This window comes from Rana temporaria, chromosome 2 (genome assembly GCF_905171775.1).
Source record: "Rana temporaria chromosome 2, aRanTem1.1, whole genome shotgun sequence".
Classification (NCBI taxonomy): Eukaryota; Metazoa; Chordata; class Amphibia; order Anura; family Ranidae; genus Rana; species Rana temporaria.
In genome coordinates, this window is record NC_053490.1 from 513,021,801 (window position 1) to 513,049,163 (window position 27,363).

Genomic DNA, 27,363 nt, shown 5'->3' on the forward strand with positions numbered 1-27,363 from the left:
GACCCACGGGCTTCTGTACTCAGCAGTAGGGATGAGCCGAACACCACCCCATTTGGTTCGCACCAGAACCTGCAAACAGACCAAAAGTTTGTGTGAACTTTAGAACCCTGTTAAAGTCTATGGGACTCGAACGTTTGAAATCTAAAGTGCTCATTTTAAAGGCTAATATGCAAGTTATTGTCCTGAAAAATGTTTGGGGACCTCTGTCCTGCCCCAGGGGACATGTATCAATGCAAAAAAAAGTTTTAAAAACAGCCATTTATTGGGAGCAGTGGGCCAGATTCACGTAGCCTGGGCGCAGCGTAACGTAACCGATTTAGGTTACACCGCCGCAAATTTTCTGTCTAAGTGCCCGATCCACAAAGCACTTACCTGGAAATTTGCGGCGGTGTATCCTAAATCCGTCCGGCGCAAGGCGGGCCAATTCAAATGGTGCGGGTACCATTTAAATTAGGCGCGCTCCCGTGCCGGACGTATTGCGCATGCTCCCGACGCAAATTTCCCGACGTGCTTTGCGCGAAATTACGACGCGCCGACGTTTTGTGAATCGCGACGTGAAAAAAAGACTTGCGCCGGGAAAAAAAAATGTTTTAAAAAATTCAAAAGCGACGCGGGAAAGACGGGTATACTTTTACATGGTGTAGTAAGTTTACACTTTGTAAAAGGTGCCCTATCTTTGCGACGGCAAACTAACACTTGCGGAGACATAGCGACGGGAAAAAGTTTCGTGGATCGCCGTAACTGCTAATTTGCATACCCGACGCTGGTTTACGACGCAAAATCCCCCCAGCGGCGGCCGCGGTACTGCATCCTAAGATCCGACAGTGTAAAACTATTACACCTGTCGGATCTTAGGGATATCTATGCGTAACTGATTCTATGAATCTGTCGCATAGATAGAAACAGGGATACGACGGCGTATCAGCAGATACGCCGTCGTATCCCTTTTGTGAATCTGGGCCAGTGATTTTAATAATGCTTAAAGTGAAACAATAAAAGTTAAATATATTCCTTTAAATTTCGTACCTAGGGTGTGTATAGTATGCCTGTAAATTAGCGATTGTTTCCTGTGCTTAGAACTGTCCCTGCACAAAGTGTAATTTCTGAAGGGAAAAAAAGTAATTTAAAATCACTCGCGGCTATAATGAATTGTCGGCTTCCGGCAATTCAGAGAAAAGTCATTCATAAAAAGAAAGCGTGGGGGTCCCCCCCAAATTCAATTACCAGGCCCTTCAGGTCTGGTATGGATATTAAGGGGAACCCCGCATCAAATAAAAAAAAATAACCTGGGGTTCCCACCAAATATCCATTCCAGAACCCTCCACCCCAAATAAAAAAAAATGGTGTGGTGTTCCTCCAATAATCCACACCAGACCCCTTATCCGAGCACGCAACCTGGCAGGAGGGGGGGGGGGGGGAGAGAGTGGCCCTCTCCCTCATGAACCGTACCAGGCCTCAACATTGGGAGGATGCTTTGGGGGTCTGTGACCCCTCAAAGCACCATGTCCCCATGTTGATGGGGACAAGGGCCTCATCCCTACAACCCTTGCCCGGTGGTTGTGGGGGTCTGCGGGCGGGGGGGCTTATCGGAATCTGGAAGAACCATTTAACAGAGGGGACCCCCTGATCCCGACCCCCCCCTATGTGAATTGGTAGTGGGGTACATTGTACCTCTACCATTTCACTAAGAAAGTGTAAAGAATTGTAAAAAAAAACACACACACCGTGGAGGCCGTTTTTAAAACTTTTTTTTGCATTGATACATGTCCCCTGGGGCAGGACCCAGGTCCCCAAACACTTTTTAGGACAATAACTTGCATATAAGCCTTTAAAATTAGCACTTTAGATTTCTCCCATAGACTTTTACAGGGTGTTCTGCGGCTTTTCGAATTTGCCGCGAACACCCCAAATTGTTCGCTGTTCTGCGAACAGGCAATGTTCAAGTCGAACATGAGTTTGACTCGAACTCGAAGCTCATCCCTACTCAGTAGGTGTGCTAATCAAGAAAGTTTGGAGGACAGGAGACACAGGTCTGGCGGAGGTGCCTAGCAGGGGTAGCCGAGATCAATCACATTTGGTCATTCTAAAGGAAAATTGTACAAGAAAATTGTATAATATGTGGCCATCCTTAACAATTCTACATAGAACAAAGGTTTTTAAAACATTTGTTGTTAATAAGAGCAGATGTCATCGATGTAACTGTTTGAAAAATAATCATTAAACCGTTTCTGTTCCCCTTTCATTGCTCGCATTCTGTAACATGTGTCTTTGGTCACTTGCAGGTACAATCGCGCCACTCATAAAGTCCATTGTGACGAGCGAAGAAGGTCTGTCAAACAACAAGGGGATAAAAATGCTGGTGACAATTTCCTGCATCCTCATCGCCGTCCTGCTTGTCTTCGCCTTGCTGCTGTTTGTCAGGAGGAGGAGGAGAGAGCAGAGACTGAAGAGACTGCGAGGTAAGACTCTCCCGTTGTCAATGTGTAGCATGTGCACCAAGCAGATAAGGAGGAGGCTTTGGTCTAAGCAAGAAGGACAACGTATTACAAATGTCAGCCTGGGTTTCTTGTTAATGTCAACTGTGCATTTCTGCTGCAGTGTGTAAATGGTGCACAACTTACAGCTCAAGAGAAACATAACAAGTTTTTGTATATTGGAGAAGAAGCAGGGTAGAATGTTTTTTTTTTTTTTTGAAAATCAACATCTCCTTCATCAGGCCCAAAAGCCTTTTTGTTGTGCTTTGCCTAGGGTTATTATTATACTGTAATACAGGCCAACAGTTTGCGCAGCTCTTAACAAAATAAAGGCAGACATTACCGTTGCATTACAATTTGGTACAAGAGGAATCAGAGGGCCCTGCTCCTTAGAGCTTACAATCTAAAAAGGGAAGGTCAATTGATACAAAAGGTAATGGCTGTGGGGGGTGAGCTGATGGATGACGTAAAACAGTGTTAGTTAGAAGCAGGATAGGCTTCTTTAAAGAGAAGAGTTTTCAGGGATTGTCTAAATATGGATAGATTAGGCGACAGTCGGACAGATTGGGGTAGAGAGTTCCAAAGGATGCAAGAAGCTCTGGAGAGCAAGCATGGGAGGAGGTGACAAGGGAGCTAGAGAGCAGGAGGTCTTGGGAGGACCGATGAGAGCAGCTTGGTTGGTATTTTGGGACTCGGTTAGTGATGTAGCTGGGGGCCGAGTTGTGGATGGCTTTGTAAATTATTTTTTAGTACTTTGAATTTTTTTTGTTGGGTGAGTGGGAGCCAGTGGAAGGATTGGCAGAGTGGGGTGGATGACGCTGAATGGTTGGTAAGGTGGATGAGTCTTGCAGCGGCATTCATAGCCTTCACTTCAACACTGGTTTCTATCTGGAGTGATGAGTCTAGAGGGGACTTCAGGATTGGACTATTATCTTGGGTTGTCTGTCAGGTACCTGACCAGTCCAGGTAGAAAGTTGAGCGTTGTTAGATCACTTATAACTTGGTGGTCCATTAATAAGGGAAATAGGCTCAGTGTTCTGTAATGTCAGTGGAGGTTGAACAAAAAAAGAAGAGATACTTGCTAAGTAACCCTGGGTCAGACTGAAGGCATAGAAAACAATGGAGAAGTAGGAAAAAATATTACAATGTTTATTAAAAAAAGTACATAGTATGAACAGAGCATTCAAAGATAGGTTAAAAATCATATATAATGATTCAAAATATACAGTGAGCCCTTGTGCGTCAACACGTTTCACCGCTAGGCTTCATCAGGACACGTTCAAGGTTCAAAGATAGCAAAAGAGAGAGAGAGAGAGTGGATCTCACTGTCTTGTAGGAGAATAAGCCTCGTACATAAATATCCAATAACGGATTTCAAAGATATCATCCAAAAGGGGCTAGCTTCAGTTGGTGGAGGGTCTTTTTTTTTTATCACCTATAGAAGAGGGGTTCTCTCCTTGGATTTTTAAGGACCACTTTTGAAGGACTCTTGTATATTTGAAAGCCCTACATTTTATTTTCCTATATATGCAAATATATACTTTTATAGGTAGATTCACAAAGAGTTAGGCCGGCTTATCAGTAGATAAGCCGACCTACCTCTGAATCTACGCCTGCGTTTGTTTAAGCGTATACTCAAACAGAGATACGCTTAAACAAAGCTAAGATAGGCCGGCTTGCGCCGTTCTATCTTAGCTTGCAATGTTTCAGATGGCCGCTAGATGGCGCTTCCATTGCGGCCGGCGTAGATTATGTAAATGAGGGGATACGCCGATTCACCCAGGCCTACCCTGTCGAATTACGTCGTTTCCGTAAGGCCTTAGGCAGCCTAAAGTTATTCCACCTATGAGGTGGAATAACAATGTTAAAGTATGGCCGCCGTTCCCGCCGCGAGGTTCGAAATTTTTGCGTCGTTTGCGTAAGTCGTCCGCGAATCGGGAGTTCCGACGTTTTCGTCCACGTCGAAATCAATAGGCCCGTATGGCGTACTTAGCCGCAATGCGCACTGGGAAATGTAGTCGCCCGACGCATGCGCAGTTTTAAAAAATTTCAAAAAACGTGAGGTCAAGCCTCATTTCCATACAACACGCCCCCCTCCAAGCAATTTGAATTAGGCGCCCCTACGCCCGCTCGTTTTAGGCTATGCCGCCGTAGATTAGCAGGTAAGTAGATTGTGAATCACTACTAGCCTAACTAATTTACGGCGGTGTAGCCTAAACAGGCTAGGCCGCCCTAAAGTTAGGCCAATGTGTGTAAATCTACCTATTAGTGCTGAAGTCTCTAGTTCATCCTCTCCCCCACATTGGTATTGGTTAGTACGGCAACCTATAACAATGATGGACCTGAAGTGATTTGGATAGAAGTAGTGGGTGGGGCAGAGCTTTGATCATCTCAGCCACCCAGAAGCCCCTGGGGGACTTGTGAAACTATAAAGAGCTATAGTATGTGTTGGCACATCTAGATGCTCGATTTGCAATCATATTGCCAATTTTGTCCTTTTATACCATCTGCAAATTTGCAGTTATCCTAGAATTAATTGTATGGCTATATACTGTACAGTCAGCCTGCTTCTTTAGGTGGGTCCAAATATCTCCAAGGTGAATAGTGCTATGCCTATGTGCAGTAAAGGACATGTTATCCATTATGTGCGTTGATTTACTTTGTAACTGCATTAACCTTCTCCAGTTCAGTGAACCTTTCCTCCAAGGTTACGTTGATTCACAGTGGTACAGACCTGCAAGTATTACCCACCAGCCTCTAGGAATGCCCACAGTGCAGGATGTGCATCATTTCTGAGCTACAGAACCACAGGCGAGCGTTGCTTGAGTTACTGAACATTGGATTGCATTGTGTTAAGTGTGAAGGATTAATTTGGTAGCTGCACTGTATACCCATACAGGTGTCACTCTATATCTTAGCTTGGGCTCAGTTGGCAGGAGGGAAGGATAAAGCTGCATTTGTTGAGCTCAGCTCCTGCATATATTATTTACAATCTGGTAAAACGAACCTACTGTGCCACTTACGCAGGGTCTCTTTCATCTCTCTCTCTCTGTCTCTGCCGGCTAATGGCTGCATTGTGCGTGATCACTCTTTTAAGTTGAATTACTTCCAGGGCTTGTAACCTTGACTTTTCTTCGAAAACCGATCATACATTCCCTTCCTAGAGTTCAGGATATGGTAGTCATTGACAGTAGTTCAAGGGAGAAATTACAGATGGGGATTGCTAGCTTTAAAATAGTTCAAACGGCTGTGTTACTTAAAGCAGAACTCCAGCCAAAGATAACAAGATAAAAATTAAAAGGCAATTAAAAGATAAATAACAAAACCAACTTTTGCCATAACATGCAGAGATTTCCCTTGCAGTGTGTTTTTCTTACCACTAGATGTCCTCAGTGTGATGGCCAACCTTATTCAGGCCACTTTCTCTGAGCCCAGGTCTTCCTGTACCCGACCCCAGTCTTTGCTTAGACAATATGGGCCAGATTCACGTAGAATCGCAGCGGCGTAACGTATTGTAGATACGTTACACTGCCGCAAGTTTTCATGGCAAGTGCCTGATTCACAAAGCACTTGCGAGAAAACTTACACAGGCGGCCTCCGGCGTAAGCCCGCGTAATTCAAAGGGGCGTGTGCCATTTAAGTTAGGCGCGCTCCCGCGCCGGACCTACTGCGCATGCTCCGTTTTGAAATTCCCGCCTTGCTTTACGCGAAGTGACGTAATTTTTTCGAACGGCGACGTGCGTAGCGTACTTTCGTATTCCCGTACGTCTTACGCAAGAAGAAAAAATTTTGAAATTCGACACGGGAACGACGGCCATACTTTATACAGCACATACGTGGGCTGTGTAAAGTTAAGGCAGCTAAAACGACGACTAAATTTGCGAAGGGAAACTAGACTAGCAGCGACGTAGCGAACGCGAAAAACCGTCGTGGATCGCCGTAACTACTAATTTGCATACCCGACTCTGGTTTACGACGCGAACTCCCCCCAGCGGCGGCCGAGGTATTGCATCCTAAGATCCGACAGTGTAAAACAATTACACCTGTCGGATCTTATGGATATCTATGCGTAACTGATTCTATGAATCAGTCGCATAGATACTCTGAGAGATACGACGGCGTATCTCTGCTGTGAATCTGGCCCTAAGACACTATCCACTTATAAACAATTTGTAGTGTTATAAACTGCAAAATTTAGTTAATGTGAAAAGCCAAGAAAATTAAAGTCCAAGAAAATGTGTGTGTGTGTGTATATATATATATACACACTATATTGTCAAAAGTATTGGGATACCTGCCTTTACAGGCACATGAGCTTTAACATCCTAGTCTTAGTCTGTAGGGTTCAGTATTGAGTTGACCCACCCTTTGCAGCTATAACAACTTTTCTGGGATGTCTGTCCACCAGTTTTAGGAGTGTTTCTATGGAAATGTTTGACCATTCTTCCAGAAGCACATTTGTCAGGTCAGGCACTGATGTTGGACAAGAAGGCCTGACTCGCAGTCTCCGCTCTAATTCATCCCAAAGATGTTCTATTAAGTTGAGGGCAGGACTCTGTGCAGGCCAGTCAAGTTCTTCCACCCCAAACTCGCTCATCCATGTTTTTATGGACCTTGCTTTGTGCACTGGTGCTCAGTCATGTTGGAACAGGAAGGGGCCATCCCCAAACTGTTCCCACAAAGTTTGGAGCATGAAATTGTCCAAAATGTCTTGGTATGCTGACGCCTTAAGAGTTCCCTTCACTGGAACTAGGGGGCCAAGCCCAACCCCTGAAAAACAACCCCACACCATAATCCCCCCTCCACCAAATGATTTGGACCAGTGCACAAAGCAAGGTCCATGACTGTATGGCAACCGGATGTGATGTCAGGACCTTTGTCTAGGATCCCCTAGATAAAGTCAAAAGCACGAAATGCATCAGTGTGTGCCAGGTACTTACACTTCTTTCATTTAAACAGTACATTTAATGATGTATTGATGATTACAGAGCTTATTTTTATTTTATTTTCCTTGCACCTGATTGGGAATTCTTTGCAAAGTGAAGCTTTACCACGTTTTCATTTACTAAGGAAAATTAGTGCAACTGCACTTGCAGAGTGTATTTGCCTTTAGTAAATCCTCCCCATTGTGAGCCATATTGTTGCAATTTTCTGTAGAGGAGGGGGAGAGGTCCTCTGTGGAGTGGCCCTTGTCTGCAGATAATTGCAGGGAGGCGGCTGAAGGAGGCAGAGCTGCGCCAAGAAGTTGTTGGAATGGAGGGGATGGTCGATGTCACACTGGAACACAAGCTCCTCTCGGTGCGACTAGGCAGTTTCCGGGATCACTTTGTCTGGCTTGGCAAGGTTTGGCTTCTCTCAGTTATCTTCGGCGATGACGTCGCTACGTCAGTGGGGGTGTGGCTATGTGTTTCAGGGCTAGGAACGCCCCTTTGTCAAGCTAAGGCTGCCACCAGTGCTGAGCCCTCCTCCTAAAAGTGTTAGTTGCCTTGCTGTCATTCTAATGCTTTGGCATCAGTACTTTCTTAGTTCCTGATCTGAAGCAAGTGTGTGAGTAGCTGGAGGTGGAGGGATGACGCAGCATGTCACACATCCGAACAGTGGTGGCTGGTGGTACCTCCGCTTACCCCGGAACTTACCCCATTGGTTGTAGGCGGGTGGGCTCCTATGGGCAGCTGGCAGTGGCTGGGTTGTGGACTCCTGTTGGCGGGTTGTGGACTCCTACAGGCGGCGGGTTGAGAGCTCCTACAGGTGGCGGGTTGCGAGCTCCTACTGGTGGTGGTTTGCAGGCTCCTACGAGTGGCGGGCAGCAGCTCCTGTGTCCTCTCTGCATCTTGGCGTCTTCTGCCGTGCGGCTCCTCCTCCTAGGCGTCCAATAGGATTGCCTGTCCTTTCAGCCAATTGGGCGACCGTGTCAAAACCCGCTTCCTGATTGGCCAGGAGGAGGATCAGTTTTACAACAGCGAATATTGATTCGCTGTTGTAACACACCAATATAAATTCAGAGCGCACTCTCTAGGACCCGAGCCCACCCTATATTGAAGCCTATTGGAGCCTCTTGGAATCAATGCGTCGGTGTCCTGAAAGGGGCCAGACGCATGGATAGGGGAGGCGGCAATGGATGGGGGGGAGGCAGTACTCCTGCACCCGAATCAGCAAAAATGGGTTCTCCTGCCTGACTATATAGTGTGGCATATATGCGTGACCCGCAACACTTGCTAAAGAGAATTTTAAAATCATTAAGTAGAAAAAAAAAACAGTTCCCAATGATGTAGTTCGATTGAGTATGTAGCCATCTGAGTTCCACTTTAGGCCCTTAGGGCTAAATGCAGAATTCTTTTCTAAGCTTTTGATAAGGGTGAAACATGGAATATTCTCTAAAATTCAATTAAATGTAACAATAGAGCATTATCTCTGCAAACAATCCATTTATTGTCTGGCAAGGAGTAATGTAATATTCCTTAGTGGTGTAGCTTGCCTCGCTCCTGCTCATGCCAAGTCTGACATTGGCACCAGCATCTGTCTTCCAGGTGTGTGCCGCCCGGCAGTGCTCAGGTTTGGGGTTTTATGGCTGGTCTGCTGCCAAGCAAATTGCAGATATTAACTTTGACGTAGGTTTTCGCATCAAAACCCAATCACTAAAATCTCATATAAGCTTTAACAATGTAAGAGGAATTCCAAAAGGTGATTTTAAGCCATTTTTTTTTTAATCTGAAACATTGATTAGAATAATTATCCTTTCATGAAGGTACTTGTTCAGGCACTTCATGTTATGGGGTGACAACTGTCCTGCAATTTGTTTATAGCACTGTCACCCTGTCACAAAAATAAGTAAAAAATAAATAAATAATAAGAATAAAATAAAAATGTAATAAAAATAAAATAAAAAACAAAAATAAAATAAAAAAAGTTTTATTATAGAATGCATTAAGGTGAAAAAACACAAACCTTTACAACCCCTTTAATGTTGTCTTAACAATTGATTCCATTACATTTAGCAAAAATGGCCAAATTTTGTAAAAATCATCCTAAATTTTGCCAAAATTTGGAGAAAATAAAAACAATTCTTTCATCTCTAGCAGCAATTTGAATTGGGACCCAGACTAGAAAGTCCCAGAACTTTGGTACATGAAGTTGGATGTATTTAGACGATGAGGTCAGAGATAAATGACGTCATAACCACTTCTCCCCAGACTAATTTGTGACCACGCATTTTTACATTTTTCTGAACTGACACTGCTGCTTTGTTAAGGAATAATATAGAATATGAGGTAAATGGGACAAATCCCACATAAAGTATTCATGGTGTATATATATATATGCAGCACAGTAGGCCTGCGGCAAGTTAGTGAGAAGCTAAATATGGCTCCTGTATTTATGTATTAGGTTATTCTTGGAAACTCTGCATTCTGGTACAATCTCTTCCATTTTCGTTATGACCTTAAAATACACAGGGGCTCTTATGTGTTCAGTAATGGCTGCCAAATTGGCAAATAACAGGAGCACGTGCTATTAGTCATGCCTTACACCATGGCAGCTCCTGAGCCTTTAGCGGAAAGAATAATTGTCCTTACGCTCGCCTGTTGGCTGGAACATGGCCAGTAGAGTTTCTTAAAGGAGAGACAGAAAGGGACTGACCGCTGCCCTCTAGGACACTCCCCACCTTTATTTCCTTGTTGTGCCATTTACTGTGTGGTCTGGTCACCTCCTGCCAGAGGGGGCGCTGTTTGTAAAGCCAATAGTCCGCCAAATTAAGTTGTGTGTGGGCCTTTCTTGCCAAGCAGTGTGCAGACTTAAGGGTCCACTATAGCAAAAGATGATATTTCTTTTTAATTCACATCTTTTATTTATAGTTATCTAATATTTCCTGCAGGCCAAGCTGTCCAGCAAAAGTGACAGTTACAGGGATTGGGACAACCCATATAAAACTGCCAGATGTTCTTATAATGGTCGCTTTTATTCATAAAAAATGGTTTAAATTATTTCTGCAAACGTTCAATAGTGTTAGCTGGAGTTGGGCTTGAACTACAAGCCCATCTACGACTACCCTGTCCAATGCTGTGTGATTTCACAGCAGAACAGACAGTGTTGTCATCCTGTAAAAGGAAGAAGAAAAATAACATAATATTACAGAAGGAAATCAGCCTTGTACAGGGTGAACTTTATTATAGACATTTACTGAATCCAATTGATACATTTGGTAGTGCAATTTTACAAAATATCTGCACATCAAGCCTAACTAATGGATAGTTGTGGAGGAAAGTGGAAATAAAATTTGGGTTCAAGAGGGACTGTCTTCTTAAACGACGGACAGGTGGAAGCTGTTAAATTGTAATGCCGATTTTAGATTTCACATCACATAGAACTGCGGCGGCGTAACGTATCGTAGATACGTTACACCGCTGCAAGTTTTCATCGCAAGTGCCTGATTCACCAAGCACTTGCGATGAAAACTACGCCGCCGGACCTACCGCGCATGCTCCGTTTCCGAACTCCCACCGTGCTTTGCGCAAAGTGACGTAATTTTTTCGAACGGCGACACGCGTAGCGTAATTCCGTATTCCCGGACGGCTTACGCAAACGACGTTATTTTTTCAATTTCGACGCGGGAACGACGGCCATACTTTATACAGCAATACGATTGCTGTGTAAAGTTAAGGCACCAAAAAAAACGACTAACTTTGCGACGGGAAACTAGACTAGCCGCGACATAGCGAACGCAAAAAACCGTCGTGGATCGCTGCAACTCCTAATTTGCATACCCGACGCTGGTTTACGACGCAAACTCCCCCCATCAGCGGCCGCGGTATTGCATCTTAAGATTCGACAGTGTAAAACAATTACACCTGTCGGATCTTAGGAATATCTATGCGTAACTGATTCTATGAATCAGTCGCATAGATAGAAACAGAGATACGACGGCGTATCAGGAGATACGCCGTCGTATCTGCTCTGTGAATCTGGCCCAGAGTCTTTAAGCATTTAAGCCAGGGGTGTCCAACCTGTGGCCCAAGACCGCTATGCATGGCGCCCAACTCAGAATCGTAACCTTTTCTCCTACCGTATACCCAGACAGCATGTTCTTTGAAAAAATACGATTTTTAGATGTTTTTTTATATTCTCCCCTAAGTCCACTATCTTTGTATGCTAGTGCCACTTCCAGGAGTCCCAACCACTTGACCTAGCACTGCAGTAGACCATTTGCCTCTTCTTGACCTCTTCATACTTCTGCTGTTTTCTGAGGATCCTACCACTGGACAGTCAGTAGGCAGTGCCCATGTCACCCAGTCAGAGATGTGAACACCCAAATAAGGACTTGGTAGCTGTGAACACAGATTTAGTTAAGGATTTTGGACAAGTAGCATAAAAACCAGGGCTGGTCTGTCAATTAAATGTGCACGGATGCCACCCCCCATCCAGCGCTGCCCAGCACCACCCAGCACCACCCCCTCCTAGTCATGCATCCGGCCCCTTGCCGGACACATTCTTTCCAATTGAGGGGTTGTTTTTTTTAAGCACATGATTGGCTTCAAAATAGAGTGGGCTCTGGGCGCAGAGCACTGCGCTCTGAGCCCAACCAGGTGTGTGAAATTGTGAATGAATATTCGCTATTGTAACACTGACTCTCTTCCTGGCCAATCAGGAAGTGGGTCTGAGACCCGTCACCCGAGTCGCTGAAGGTACAGGCGATCCTATTAAACACCTAGGAGTAGGGGAGGAGATGCAGGAGAAGCTAGCAGGTCGCCCGGAGGGAAACTAGGCTGGCCGCCGGGAGGAGCGAAGAGAACCACTACTGAAGGTGACACGCCGGTTGCCTAGAGGGAAGCCTGTGGTGAGTGTTGCGGTCGCTGGGTGACAATGACCGACAGACATGGGGGGGGTTTTGGTGCGGGTGACCCGACTGGGGGGGGGGGGTTGGTAGCTGGCTGGCTGTGCACTGTTTGCTGCCCCCCCCCCCAAATAAAATACCACCGGCTGCTACTGATAAAAACGTACAAAGTCCACTTGAAGGCAATAAAGTGTACCCCACGCCAGTCAACCTCCCCCACAGATAATTCATGTGAGGCTTACCAGAACTGCATGACCTTCAGATTTTTGGAAAGGTCATGTATGGTGTATGTTGTTATGCAGATCCACTGCAATGGCACTCTTCAGGAAACACCCACTGGTTGCAGACTGGGCATTGCAGTTGGACACAGCTGGTCACATGGGAAAAGAGCTTCATCATTGGCTCTTTACCGAGATCAGTGATGCGCCGTTTCCCAGGGACAGAGCGCACCACCGATCGCCATGCTGCACGGGCATGCAAGCACGGCAAGAGTGGGACGGCGTCATTATGACATTATCCCAGAATGAGAGAGCCACCTTACGCCCGTCATTTTACAATACGGCGGGCTCGAGGTGGTTAAGGGCCCGCCGAAAATTGATCAATAAAATGTTAATTTGATCGTGAAAGAAACTAAATTAATAAATAATTAACCCAGTGGTGATTAAATATTATCAATGTGGGAAAAAATTATATAAATGTAATTTATGTACAGCATGACCGCGCAAATTGTCAGTTAAAGTAACGCAGTGCCGTATAGCAAAAAAGGTCCTGGTCATGAAGGGGGGGTAAATCTTACAGAAGTCAAGTGGTTAACAACTTATAGTACATAAATCAGACATCAGGTACACATTAGTTTCTCCTAAAAGCTCACCTTCTTTCAGCTGTCTGCAATCACCTACTGAACACGCCTCATCAGGGATTGGCTGAGGCTCCGTGAATACAGTATTCCAAAATTTTGGTGCAACCTACATATAGTACGTGTGAGAAAGTGGTGGGCTACTCCAAAGTATTGCCCAATAATGCCTGTGGTGTTTGAAGGACTATCTCAGTACCCAGAAAATGAAACCGGTTTAGATAAGTTATATGGGGCCAGATTCACAGAAAAAGTACGCCGGAGTATCTGCTGATACTCCGGCGTACTTTTAAATTTGCCGCGTCGTATCTTTATTTGTAATTCACAAACAAAGATACGATGGCTTTTGGCTAAGATCCGACAGGCGTACGGCTTCGTACGCCTTCGGATCTTAAGATGCAATACTTTGGCGACCGCTGGGTGGAGTTCGCGTCGTTTTCCGTGTCGGGTATGCAAATTAGCTGATTACGGCGATCCACGAAGATACGCGCCTTCGTCGCATTCTCTTACGTCGTCGCTAGTCGGTTTTTCCCGTAGCAAACATAAGCCTGCTTTTTCATGGCTTACATTTAGAACAGCCATGTTAAAGTATGGCCGTCGTTCCCGTGTCGAATTAAATTTTTTTTTTTTTTTGCGTCAGACGTCCGGGAATACGAAAGTACGTTACGCACGTCTCCATTCAAAAAACATGTTGGGGCGCCGAAATTTCACGCAAATCACGGCGGGAAATTTCCTAACGGAGCATGCGCAGAACATTCGGCGCGGGAACGCGCCTAATTTCAATGGTACACACCCCATTTGAATTAGGCGGGCTTGCGCCGGACGGCTTTACGATATGCCGCCGCAAGTTTACAGGCAAGTGCTTTGTGAATCAAGCACTTACGCCGAAAACTTGCGGCGGTGTAACGTAAACGGGATACGTTACGCCGCCGCATTTGTACCTGAATCTGGCCCATAGTTATTAAGAAGAAATACATAAAGAACCAAAACAACAAGACAATATTAGAATTGTTGCATGTATTTGTATTCAATTAACACTTAAGAAGCATAGAACCCAACTGGTAGGTTGGAACATAGAGATGTAGGTATAGACGTGGTCCCCTACATGTTTTGCGACATATGTCGCTTCTTCAGGAGTCAACCAAAACATCTAAAAAGAGATACAATCTCATAGTTACAATATCAAAGAACAGGTGAAAAACATCATTGTAGCACAGCTAGGCTTTGGAGTATTAAGAAAGCCAGCGCAACTCACCAGTGGAAGCCCAAAAGGGCATAAGACGACATTATAAACACCCAAAACGGGTGTTTCCCCCGGGGGCGGACACGGGCAGCTGTAAAAGTTGGACGGACTTAAAATATACAGTAACATAAGAAAATATGCAAATATTATGAGTGTGGGTCCATTTCTCAAGCAAGCACACAAGAATTGAATTGAGTGAGGGCGTGTGGGGAAAGGGGTGGTTGAAGTGTGGGAAGGGAACTGGAGAGTGAAGAGAAGGAAATGGGGGGGAGTCAAGCAAAAGGGGGGGGGCAGGAGGAAAAGGGGAACAAAATGGGAATAAGAAGGAGAGGAGGAGGAGGGGGAGAAAGAGAGAGGGGGGGGGGGGGAGACGATGGGGTAGAATAGGGGAAGGAAACCAAAGGGATAAGTGGAGAGGGAAGAAAGCAAGAGATGAAAGAGTATGGTTGAAAAAGGGAAACCAAGGAGGAGATAATAAGCTGGGATTGGGAAGAGAAGGGAAAGGAGGGGGTAAGAAGGATAGGAGGGAGGAAGAGGGGGAGGGAGGGGACGGAAAAAGGGGGTACGTGTAATGTAGAGTGGTGATGGTCATCTCCATCTAGCAACCAAAGTGCACACTACTTAGTAAAAGTTATCTCACCAGAACGCACACGAGAAACCTCCAGTAACTTGCGAGGGGGCACCCAAGATTTTGACTGCCTAGGGGCCTCCACAGAGTTTAATCCTTCACTGCCCTCTACTTCTGTTTCACTGACAGTTCAAACCATTTTATAGTCTCTCACCGTCCATTCTGGGGACACCGGTCACCAGGACAAATAATGAAAGTGAAGCTCCCTGGCTGGGACAAACCAAAATCAAAGTCTCCAGACTCTATCCATAACAAAAACAAAGGGCCAGATTCACAAAAGAGATACGACGGCGTATCAGGAGATACGATTACGATCTCTGAGATACGATTGTCGTAACTATGCGCCTGATTCATAGAATCAGGTTACGCATAGATCTCCCTAAGATCCGACAGGTGTAAGTGACTTACACCGTCGTGATCTAATGCCCCGTACACACCATCACTTTATGTGATGAAAAAAAATGACGTTTTTAAAAATGTCACTTTAATTGACCGTGTGTGGGGGAAAACGTCGTTTTATGTCTTCTAAAAAACGACCAAAAAAAATTGAAGCATGCTTCAATTTTATGTGTCCTTTTTCAAAACGTCAACTTTTACTTCACAGAAATTGACCGTGTGTAGTAAAAAACGTTGTTTAAAACGAAGTTTTTTCACCCGCGCATGCCCAGAAGCTACTTATGAAGCAAGCTTCAATGGTAAAACGTGGTGAGAACGTAACCTCGCTTTGCTAAAACATTGTGAGAAAAACGATGGTGTGTAGGTAACTTCGTCTTTGAAAATTTAAGTTTCAAAAACGTCATTTTTTACTTCACAGAAAATGTCGTTTTTTTCATCACATAAAGTGATGGTGCGTACGGGGCATTAGGCTGCAATTCTAGGCCGGCCGCTAGGTGGCGATTCCATTGCGGTCGGCGTAAAATATGCAAATGACTAGTTACGCCGAATCACGAACGTCCGCTTTGCCCGTCACTGTAAATTTACGTTGTTTCCGTAGAGATACGCCGCGTAAAACTAAAGCTGCCCTCTAGGTGGTCTAGCCAATGTTAAGTATGGCCGTCGTTCCCGCGTCGAAATTTTAAATTTCACGTTGTTTGCGTAAGTTGTCCGTGAATGGCGCTGGACGCAATTTACGTTAACGTCGAAACCAATGACGTCCTTGCGACGTCATTTAGCGCAATGCACGTCGGGAAATTTTAGGGACGGAGCATGCGCAGTACGTTCGGCGCGGGAACGCGCCTAATTTAAATGGTCCCCGCCCCATTTGAATTAGGCGGGCTTGCGCCGGGCGGATTTACGATACGCCGCCGCAAGTTTACAGGCAAGTGCTTTCTGAATCAACACTTACGCTGAAAACTTGCGGTGGTGTAACGTAAATGTAATACGTTACGCCGCCGCAGCGTAGGGCGATTCTACGTGAATCTGGCCCAAAATGCCTTTAGCTACACTTTAAATGAGAAAAAGAAAGCATATAAAACAAATATTACATAAAAAAAAACGAACAGTTGTATTAATTGACTAAAATTTTTAATTATAGTGTGTTAACAGATTTGTGTTTTATTTTTTTCAGATGCGAAAAGTTTGGCTGAGATGCTCATGAGGTAAGAAGATTTTTTTTTTTTTTTTTTTTTTACACCCGGGATTATGTTATTTTTGCCAGTGTTTCTTTGAAGAAGACGTGCTAAAACCCGTGCAGACTCCCCTGCAGTCCAACTTTGAAATTTAAATGAATTGTTAAAATGACACGGCTTCCCTCCAGAGAGTACAGACAGCCTAGATTGAACATCTTGTATTTTAGACCCCTATAGATATTATTAGGGATGCACCGAGTGAGTTTAAGTAATATTACCAATGTCGAAAATTATGATAATTGAACTGCTTAGGCGAAATCTGCATGAAAAAAAATATACTCTTTTTCGATTTTTATTTTTAATTTTTTTTAAGTAGAAGCATAGAAAAGTGTCAGCAGAAAAAGACTAAGTAGTCCAACGAGTCTGCCCATTTTTTATTTTTTTATTGTCGGACTTTAGGGGGCAGATCCACGTACAGCGGCGCATATTTCCGCCGGACGTAGCGTATCTAAGATACACTATGCCGGTTAAAGTACCTTTTTTTTTTTCGAATCCTCAAAGAATGCGCGCCGTAAGTTACGGCGGCGTAGTGTATCTTTGGCGGCGTAAGGGCGCGCAATTCAAATGGATGTGATGGGGGCGTGTTTTATGTAAATACGTCGTGACCCAACATAAACAACGTTTTTTTTGAACGGCCGTGGGGGTATCCCAGTGCGCATGCTCGAAATTAAACCGGAACAAGCCAATGCTTACAACGGTGACATCATTCTATGCAAATCCCTATTCACGAACGACTTACGCAAACGACGTAAAAAATTAAAATTTTGACGCGGGAACAGCGGCCATACTTAACATTGAGTGCGCCACCATATAGCAGCTATAACTATAAGCCGGAAAAAGCCGAACGCAAACGACGTAAAAAAATGCACCGGCCGGACGTACGTTCGTGGATCGCCGTATCTAGCGACTTTGCATACTCGACGCGGAATTCGACGGAAACGCCACCTAGCAGTCAGCGTAAATATATACCTACGATCCGAGGGCGTACTAAGACGTACGCCTGTCGGATCGATCCCTCATTCCGTCGTATTTTGTTTTGTGGATACAAAACAAAGATACGACGCGGTAACTTTGAAATTACGCGGCGTATCAATAGATACGCCGGCGTAATTTCTTTGTGGATCTGGCCCTTGATTTGTCCCAAGCATGATTGAAGCTGTTTACTGTTGACCGTCTCGCCAGTGGCGGCTGGTGCTCAAAATTTTTGGGGGGGCGCAAACGAAAAAAAAAAAATTGCAGCCTCACTGTGCCCATCACATGCAGCCACTGTGCCATCAAACGCAGCCACTGTGCCATGCCACCAAATGCAGCCACTGTGCCATCAATTGTCACCACTGTGCCATGCCATCAAACACAGCAACTGTGCCATCAATTGTCACCACTGTGCCATGCCATTAAACACAGCAACTGTGCCATCAATTGTCACCACTGTGCCATGCCATCAAACAGCAACTGTGCCATCAATTGTCACCACTGTGCCATGCCATCAAACGCAGCCACTGTGCCATCAATTGTCACCACTGTGCCATGCCATCAAACGCAGCCACTGTGCCATCAATTGTCACCACTGTGCCATGCCATCAAACGCAGCCACTGTGCCATCAATTGTCACCACTGTGCCATGCAACACAGCAACTGTGCCATCAATTGTCACCACTGTGCCATGCCATCAAATGCAGCCACTGTGCCATCAATTGTCACCACTGTGCCATACCATCAAACGCAGTCACTGTGCCATCAATTGTCACCACTGTGCCATGCCATCAAACGCAGCCACTGTGCCCCTCAACTGTTGCCACTGTGCCAATTGTCACCACTGTGCCCTTTAATTGTCACCACTGTGCCCCATGATGCCACTGTGCCCCATGATGCCACTGTGTCCATTGTCACCACTGTGCCCCATGATGCCACTGTGCCCATTGTCACCACTGTGCCCCATGATGCCACTGTGCCAATTGTCACCTCTGTGCCCTTTGTCACCACTGTGCCCCATGATGTCACTGTGCCCCTTTCCCTGTAAAAAGCACTTACCTGAGGATTCCATGTGCTCCCTCGATGTCTTCTGCCGCTGTGGTGAAGCTTCAGCCAATCAGGTTCCTGATAACCAGAATCCGGGAACCTGATTGGCAGAAACGGCCGTTTGTCTTATACAATGAGCGCAGATTGCCTGCGCTCAGAGTATAGACAGCTGAGAGCCGGAGAAAAGCCTATCAGAGCCGCTGGCTTTGATAGGCAGTTCCCCTCAGCCAACCAGCTGCCGCTATTCGGGTAACCGGCGTCCCGCATCCGGTTATCTGAATAGACCAGGCAGCGCTGGCAACCAACAATAACATACATTTGTGCATTTATGCACGAATGTGTGTTATTTGCGAGAGGGGGTGACGCTGCAGCGCCCTCTATAGACGGCCGCCAGAACTGCGGCTAAAATGTCAAAATGACATTTTAGCCGAATAAAAGTTCTTAAAGGGCCCATTTTTTTTTTTTTTTTGTGACTGTGGGAGGGGGGGGGGGGGGGGGCCCGTGCGTCCCTATGGACGGGCCGCCACTGCGTCTCGCTACCTCTGCTGGTAGTTTATTACAAGTATCAACTACTCTTTCAGTAAAATAATACTTTCTAAGATTATTTTTGAACTTTCCTCCGGTTAGTTGGAGGTCATGTCCCCGTGTTCTTGATCTTGGTTTCATATTGAAAAAACTGCCCTCCTGAATCTCATTCACCCCCTTGATGTATTTAAAGGTTTCAATCATGTCTCATAGAAAAATGGGGATAGATTGGAGACATAGAGATGTCACCAAAATAAAGAAAGAAAGAAAAAGAATCGGCCACAGAAGAACATCAGCAGTTTATATAGACTTTATTAATGAATGCTTATAGTGTATATCATTTTTTGATACTATAAGCATTCATTAATAAAGTCTATATAAACTGCTGGGACAAGATTCACATAGGAGAGCGTATCTTTATGCGGGCGTAGCGTATCCTATTTACGCTACGCCTCCACAACTTAGACAGGCAAGTGCAGTATTCACAAAGCACTTGCTCCGTAAGTTGCGGCGGCGTAGCGTAAATGGGCCGGCGTAAGCCCGCCTAATTCAAATTTGGAAGAGGTGGGTGTGTTGCATTCAAATGAGCCGTGACCCCACGTAAATGACGCACCTAACGAACGGCGCATGCGCAGGCATGCTCAGTATCACGTCGAATTTACGCCCTAAGATACGCCAGGCCCAATGCCTTCGACGTGAACGTAACCTACGCACAGCCCCATTCACGTACGACTTACGTAAACGACGTAAAAAGATACGCTTGCCGACGTCCATACTTTGCATTGGCTGCGCCTCATATAGCAGGGGTAACTTTACGCCGGACGTAAGCCTAACGTAAACGGCGTAGCGGGCTCAAGTACGTTCGTGAATCGGCGTATCTACCTAATTTACATATTCAACGCGTAAATCTACGGAAGCGCCCCTTGCGGCCAGCGTAAATATGCACCCAAGATACGACGGCGTAGGAGACTTACGCCGCTTGTATCTTGGCCAAATCTATGCGTAACTGATTCTAAGAATCAGGCGCATAGATACGACGGCTCGCATTCGGACTTATGACGGCGTATGTGGAGATACGCCGTCGTAAGTCCTTTGAGAATCTGGCCCCTGATGTTCTTGTGTGGCTGATTCATCCTCAGACTTTATTTTGGTGACATGTCTATGTCTCCAATCTATCCCCATTTTCTATAAGTAACCCTTGTCTATTGGGAGGATCCCGTCTTACATTGACAAATCAGACCATCAGCAGCTATCTTACCTTCTTTTTTCTTTCAATAATGTCTCCCCTTTCCCTACTTTCCTCTAGACTGTACATATTAAGTTCCCGAAGTCGCTCTCGATATGTTTTATCCCCCAAACCCTTTACCATTTTTGTTACCCGTCTCTAGACTCATTCTATTTTATCATTATCTTTAGTTTATTTTATTTATACGTAGTGTTCTTTGTTTTTGTCCCACTTCTTTGTAATACATTACTTGGGTACCATTGATTTAAAGCGGAGTTCCACCCAAAAATGGAACTTCTGCTTTTTGGAATCTTCCCCCCTTCCAGTGTCACATTTGGCACCTTTCAGGGGGGAGGAGGGAGCAGATAGCTGTGTAATCCAGGTATTTTCTCCCACTTCCGGGCATAGGTCAATGTGGCGAGCTATGCCATGTCTGGCGCCTACTCCATCCCCCCGCTGTCTTCTGGGAGACACACAGGTCCCAGAAGACGGCAGGGACCAGTGGGATCACGCAGCGTGACTTGCGCATGCTCAGTAGGGAACCAGGAAGTGAAGCTGCAAGGCCTCACTTCCTGATTCTCTTACCGAAGATGGCATCGCCTCCACCCGAGAGCCGAGGGACAGATCGGCTTCGGGTGCCGACATTGCGGGCGCCCAGGACAGGTACCGTATATACTCGAGTATAAGCCACGTTTTTTAGCCTTTTTTTAGGCTGAAAATACCCCCCTCGGCTTATACTTGAGTCAATGTACCTGAAATTCTTGACAGGCTGCGGGCGTACGTTGTTTAAAAGTCTCTGTCTCCTCCTGGTCCCTTCCATGATGGGCGTTTCCCAGCAGACACAGTTCCACCTATCACGGATGTTCTCTCATCCTCGGACTCAGTTTCCCAGCAGACACTGTGTTCAGTGTTCCGCCAATCATGGACGTCCTCTTGTCCGAGGGTGAAAGGACGTCCGTGATTGGCGGAACACTGAACACAGTTTTGGCTGGGAAACTGAGTCCAAGGATGAGAGAACGTCCGTGATAGGTGGAACTGTGTATGCTGGGAAACGCCTATCACAGTAGGGACCAGGAGGAGACCACGACTTTTAAACAATAAAAGGACGCCAGCAGCCTGTCGAGAATTTTAAGTACACTGACTCGGGCACAGTGAGGTTGCAATGGGCACAGTGAGGTTGGGCGCAGTGAGGTTGCAATGGGCACAGTGAGGCGTGCAAATGGGCACAGTGAGGTTGGGCACAGTGAGGCGTGCAAATGGGCACAGTGAGGCGTGCAAATGGGCACAACAAGGTTGCAATGGGCACAGTGAGGCCTGCAAATGGGCATTGTTGACCCTCTTTTCTGCTTACAGTAGCTGCTGCATTCTCACCCTAGGCTTATACTCGAGTCAATACGTTTTCCCAGTTTTTTGTGGTAAATATAGGTACCTTGGCTTATACTCGGGTCGGCTTATACTCGAGTATATGCGGTAAGTGTCCTAATATTAAAAGTCAGCAGTATTTTGTAGCTGCTGACATTTTTAATTATAATTTTCATTATTTTTTTCGGCGGAACGCCGCTTTAAGTTCTGTATCTTATTGTCTTTCTTTGTTTTCACAGAAAGTAAAAAAAATAAAATGTCAAATAATGCCATTGTTTAGAACAAGAAAGGGGGGACCAGGATAGTTGAAAGGAAATTTCGTAACACTCAAGACCAAAAGGCCATTGCACCATTAAAAACCAGAAACAACCCCTTATTTTCACCTTCCTGCTTGTTTCTTATGCATCTAGCCAAAATGGCGAATTTTTTTCTAAAAACCTAAAATAGTTATTATGAACAACCTTAAAAAAATAAAAATTATATATATATATATATATATATATATATATATATATATATATATATATATATATATATATATATATATATCTTTGAAAGCATAAGACAAAGCTTTAATTTTGTTTTTAGATTGATGTTTGTCAGTTTAATTATCAGTTCAGTTATTAAATTCACCCACTCAAATCAAACATGATACTGATTGATGGGACAGTGACAGGTGCTTCTTAGGCCTTGTACACACAGTCGGACCAAACCGATGAGACTGGCCCGTCGGTCCGTTTTCAGCGGTTCACCTCTGAAGTGGCCTGACGGCCTGATATGTGTACACACCATCAGTCCAAAATCCGAGCGGGTCAGAACGCGGTGACGTAAAACACACGACGTGCCGAATAAAACAAAGTTCAATGCTTCCAAGCATGCGTCGACTTGATTCTGAGCATGCGCAGGTTTTGAACCGATGCTTTTCTGTACTAACCATCGGTTTGGTCCGATGGAGCATTGGTTCGGTTTTGAAGCATGTTTAGAAATTTTGGACCGAAGGAAACCAGACCGATGGGCTATACACACGGTCGGTTTGGTCCGATGAAAATTAACTTCGGTTCATTCTCATCGGACCAAACCGACCGTGTGTACGGGGCCTTAGACCGCTCAGCCATCTATAACTCTGTTTTATTATGAGCAATTTGGAGAACAAAAACTCTGCAGATAGTTTATTTTGACCAAACATTAGGATGCAAAACAACTAATTGTGGAACGATTGTCACTATCAATGCTGTTGCTAGAGCTTACAAAGAATGGTATAGACTTTAATGGTACAAAAAGGACGAACACAGAAATATTTATAATAACAAGTTTAGTTTTGCTGAATCGTCCAAGAGGTTGATGCGTTTCACATTAATAAACTCCTTCAGGACCTTTTATGCCTTGGTACAAATCGGCCTAAGCAACGCTTGGGAGACATAACACAAAGACAGCGATAAATGGCAGGGGTGTCAGGGTAGCTTGCACAGTCAACTGGACATAAGTTGTAAAGGTTGATGGGATAAAATATGTCCCAACTTGAGAGAAATTCAACTGGTAAGAGTAAAATAAACCTTATGCCATATCAGGAAGCAGATAATTATATCAACAATTGATAGGTGGAAGGTGATAGGTTGGCGTATAGACATGTGCATTCCTTTTTGTCCGAATGCATTTTTGTCCGAATTTCAGGGATTTTCATGTTCGATTTAACAAACGATAACGAACGCGCAGAATCCGAAAGATCCGACATAAAAAATGCTTTATTTTCGTTTTGTTGCGACTACAGTTCGATATAGATAGGAGATTCAACATGACGGTGACAAAAGCGATCGGTGTCTATCGAACCTGTGGTTTGATGTGCCTAACCTTAACTCTATTAGTCGAAGATTATTCTACATCGAGAGAAAAGATTCGACATTATAGAGACATGAAGATTCGACGAAGCAGCTAAAAACATACGATCGCCGCGAGCGGTCATTTATGGTCAAATGCTCTGCCCATAGGCTATAGAAGAATTCTAATGTTGGTTGACTAGTAATAATAATTAATAAATATAATTATTACTAGTCATACAACATTAGAATTCTACTATAGCTTGTGGGTGAAGCATTGGCCCAGAAATGTACGATTGCGGCGTCGTACAGTTTAGCCGCTTTGTCAAATCTTCTTAAAACATTCAACAGACACCATAAGCCTTCAATGACAGATTCGACCTTAATTAATTCGGATTTTCAGCCGAATGCATTTTTTAACTAAACAAAAATAAATAAAAACGAATTTCAGAAGTAACTAAATAAACGTATTTTTCGGATGAAAATGAAATTCCGAAACAAAATATTTCAGTGTGCACATGTCTACTGGCGTATAGGTGCTCCTCAGGTTGTTGGGTGCAGATAACTGGGGAAATACTAGTACAGTATGTGCAGTTCCCCTGAACAGATTAAGTGGTCACTTGGATACTGTGGACGATATATACATCATTGTGATTGGACCTGGATATAAGAAAAGTAATGTGGCAGATGGAAATCTACACCAATTGTTGACCTGCTTCCTGATATGGCATAATGGATATGGCAATATGGATAGAGTAGTAATCTCTATTTCTTGGGATGCAATAAGGCTAATCAGTTAGCAACATACTATATTTCTTAGCTGTATCCTTGTAGAGGATGTCAGAGCTGCCCCTGTAAAGACTGGTAATCTGATGGTTTGTGGAAAAATATTCAAGTAGCAGCAGCAGGAGAGGTTCAGAAAGCTTGGATCTGCAAAATGAATGACGTAGAAGCAGGATGGTCCTTGCACCGCAGGTCCTCAGCTACAGAATCCTCTCAAGCAAGTAGAATAATGAGCAGCACAGTAGGTCCTGAGCTCAGCAGAGGTGGCCTGGGCAGTCGCACAGAAAATTGGTACGGCGGTGGGGGAGTTACAGGCACCAATCTCCTTGTGTGGCCTTTAATGAAGCAGCTGACAGCCGCTTCTCCTCCTCACCTTTCCACGGCTATCAGCTTCTTCATTAAAAGCCACACAGGGAGATCAGTGCCTGTAACTCCCCCACCACCGTATCGATCATCCCCCGCTGTCCATCAAATGTCCCTTAATCTCTGGGCCACATGTCTTCCTGTGGCTCCTGGTGCCTTCCTGTGGCTCCTGGTGCCTTCCTGCGGCTCCCTGTGTCTTCTTGCGGCTCCTTGTGTCTTCTTCCGGCTCCCTGCCCCTTCCTGCAGCTCCCCAGGTCCTCCTGCGGCTTCCCTCTGTGCTCCTCCAGTCTGTCCTGGATCTGTCAGGATGGAGAGCGGAGGAAGGAGTCGGTAAATATGACTTTGACTGTCCACCATTCATTACTGAGCATCATAACCTGTGTTTACGATGTTTCAGTTTATGAATGAAGAGGAGCCTCTGTCTCCTCTTCATTCATCTTCAGTGCAGTTGTGGCTACAGAGAAAGGGACTGGGAAATCTGCGTCCTTAGTTGCTTTCCCTGTCTCAAAGGGGAAATGCCAGGGGTCTGTTTAGACCTCTGATATATCACCAAAGCCCCTACAACAGGGCTGATTAAAAAAAAAGAAGAAAGAGAAAGAATAATTCGTAAGAAATAAAAATTTACAAACGTAATTGTAAAAATAATAAAAAGTAAAATAAAAAAAACACTGACCCCCCCCCCCCCCAAAAAAAAGAAAAGAAAGCATTGTAACCAAATAACAAAAAAATGTTACTGTAAAAATAATAAAAGAAAAACATTTTAATTTTTTTAAATTGTAAAACAAAATACAAATAAAAAACTACTGGCACCATCCACTTCTCTACTGATACCATCCACTGCCCTACTGATACCATCCTCTGCAAATCTTCTCCCCAGAAAAAAGAATTGTGGGAAAAAAAGTTGAAAAAAAGAAGAAATGTAATTGTAAAAATAAAAAGAATACATTTGTGAAAATGTATAAATAAAAAAAGACTACTGACACTGTCCACTGCTCTACTGACACCATCCATCCACAACGGTCAGCAGCCACCACCACAAACATTACGTGGGAAAAAAATTGTTACATTTTTTTTTTAAATATAATAAAAAAAACTACTGACACCATCCACTGCTCTCACAAAATGTTTGTAAAAAAAATACAAAAATAAAATTGTAAAAAATAAAATAAACAATTTCTTTTTTTTACACTGTCTATTGCTTTGCTGACACTAACCACTGCCCTACTGACACCATCCTGCACATACCACCTACCACCATATACTCCACACTCTTTTCCTGCATGTAGTCATATCTCCAAAAATTGTAAGAAGTATCTCATGGACGAAATGTGAGAGAGAACATATGTATCATACAATCATTCCATAAACACATAGGGGTAGATTCACGTAGAATGGCGTATGTTTGTGCGGGCGTAACGTATCCTATTTACGTTATGCCTCCGCAACTTTTACAGGCAAGTGCTGTATTCTCAAAAGAAAGTTGCGGTGGCATAGCGTAAATAGGCCGGCGTAAGCCCGCCTAATTCAAATTGTGAAGAGGTGGGCATGTGTTATGTAAATTAACCATGACCCGACGTGATTGACGTTTTTCACGAACGGCGCATGCGCCGTCCGTGGAATTTACCAGTGTGCATTGCTCCAAAGTACGCCGCAAGGACGTATTGGTTTCGACGTGAACGTAAATGACGTCCAGCCCCATTCACAAACGACTTACGAAAACAACGTAAAATATTCAAAATTCGACGCGGGAACGACGTCCATGCTTAACATGGTACGCTGCATGTACGCCACCATATAGCAGGGGTAACTTTACGCCGGGAAAAGCCTAACGTAAACGGCGTATCTGTACTGCATCGGCCGGGCGTAGGTTCGTGAATTTGCGTATCTAGCTGATTTACATATTCTAGGCGTAAATCAGCGTACACGCCCCTAGCGGCCAGCATAAATATGCAGTTAAGATCCGACGGCGTAAGAGACTTACGCCGGTCGGATCTAATAGAAATCTATGCGTAACTAATTCTATGAATCAGGCGCATAGATACGACCGGCCAGACTCAGAGATACGACGGCGTATCTGGAGATACGCCGTCGTATCTCCTTTGTGAATCTACCCCATACACTGCATATATAATTTGAGAGAAATATGCTTAAAAAATTGTTTACTATTTTCCAATAAAAAAACAAAATTGTCCCGGATTTCATTTTAAAAATCTGGTCACCTTACAGTAGTGACCTCCTGAAATCTCACTACAAATCTGGTAAAACTAGTTGTCAGAGGCAGCTGTACCTTAGATAATCTCTTAATGCAGACATACAGATCTGAGGCTCGAGAAATCAGAGTGCCTAGGCACTGCTGTTTTTTTAAGGGAAATTCAAGTGCATTTTTTCGGGGTACTGTTTGGACACATTTAACATTTCTAGATGTTGGGCCAGATCCACGTACCTCGGCGCATTTTTAAGTCCGGCGTAGCGTATCTCAGATACACTACACCGCCGTAACTTACAGTGTATTTTCCGTATCCACAAAGAATTTGCGCCGTAAGTTACGGCGGCGTAGTGTAAATGTGTCGGCGTAAGGGCACGCAATTCAAATGACTAAGTTGTGGGCGTGTTTTATGTT

At 44.5% G+C, this 27,363-nt stretch overlaps 1 protein-coding gene across 3 annotated transcripts in view; it reads left to right on the forward strand.

Moving 5' to 3' along the window:
* DSCAM (DS cell adhesion molecule) overlaps positions 1 to 27,363 on the forward strand; it is a 712,133-nt gene that overhangs the window by 571,458 nt on the left and 113,312 nt on the right. For all 3 annotated transcript variants that reach the window (XM_040338983.1, XM_040338982.1, XM_040338984.1), the window contains exons 27-28: positions 2,283 to 2,459; positions 16,592 to 16,622. In XM_040338983.1, coding sequence (XP_040194917.1) covers positions 2,283 to 2,459; positions 16,592 to 16,622 — 208 coding nt within the window. The remainder of the gene's footprint in view (positions 1 to 2,282; positions 2,460 to 16,591; positions 16,623 to 27,363) is intronic.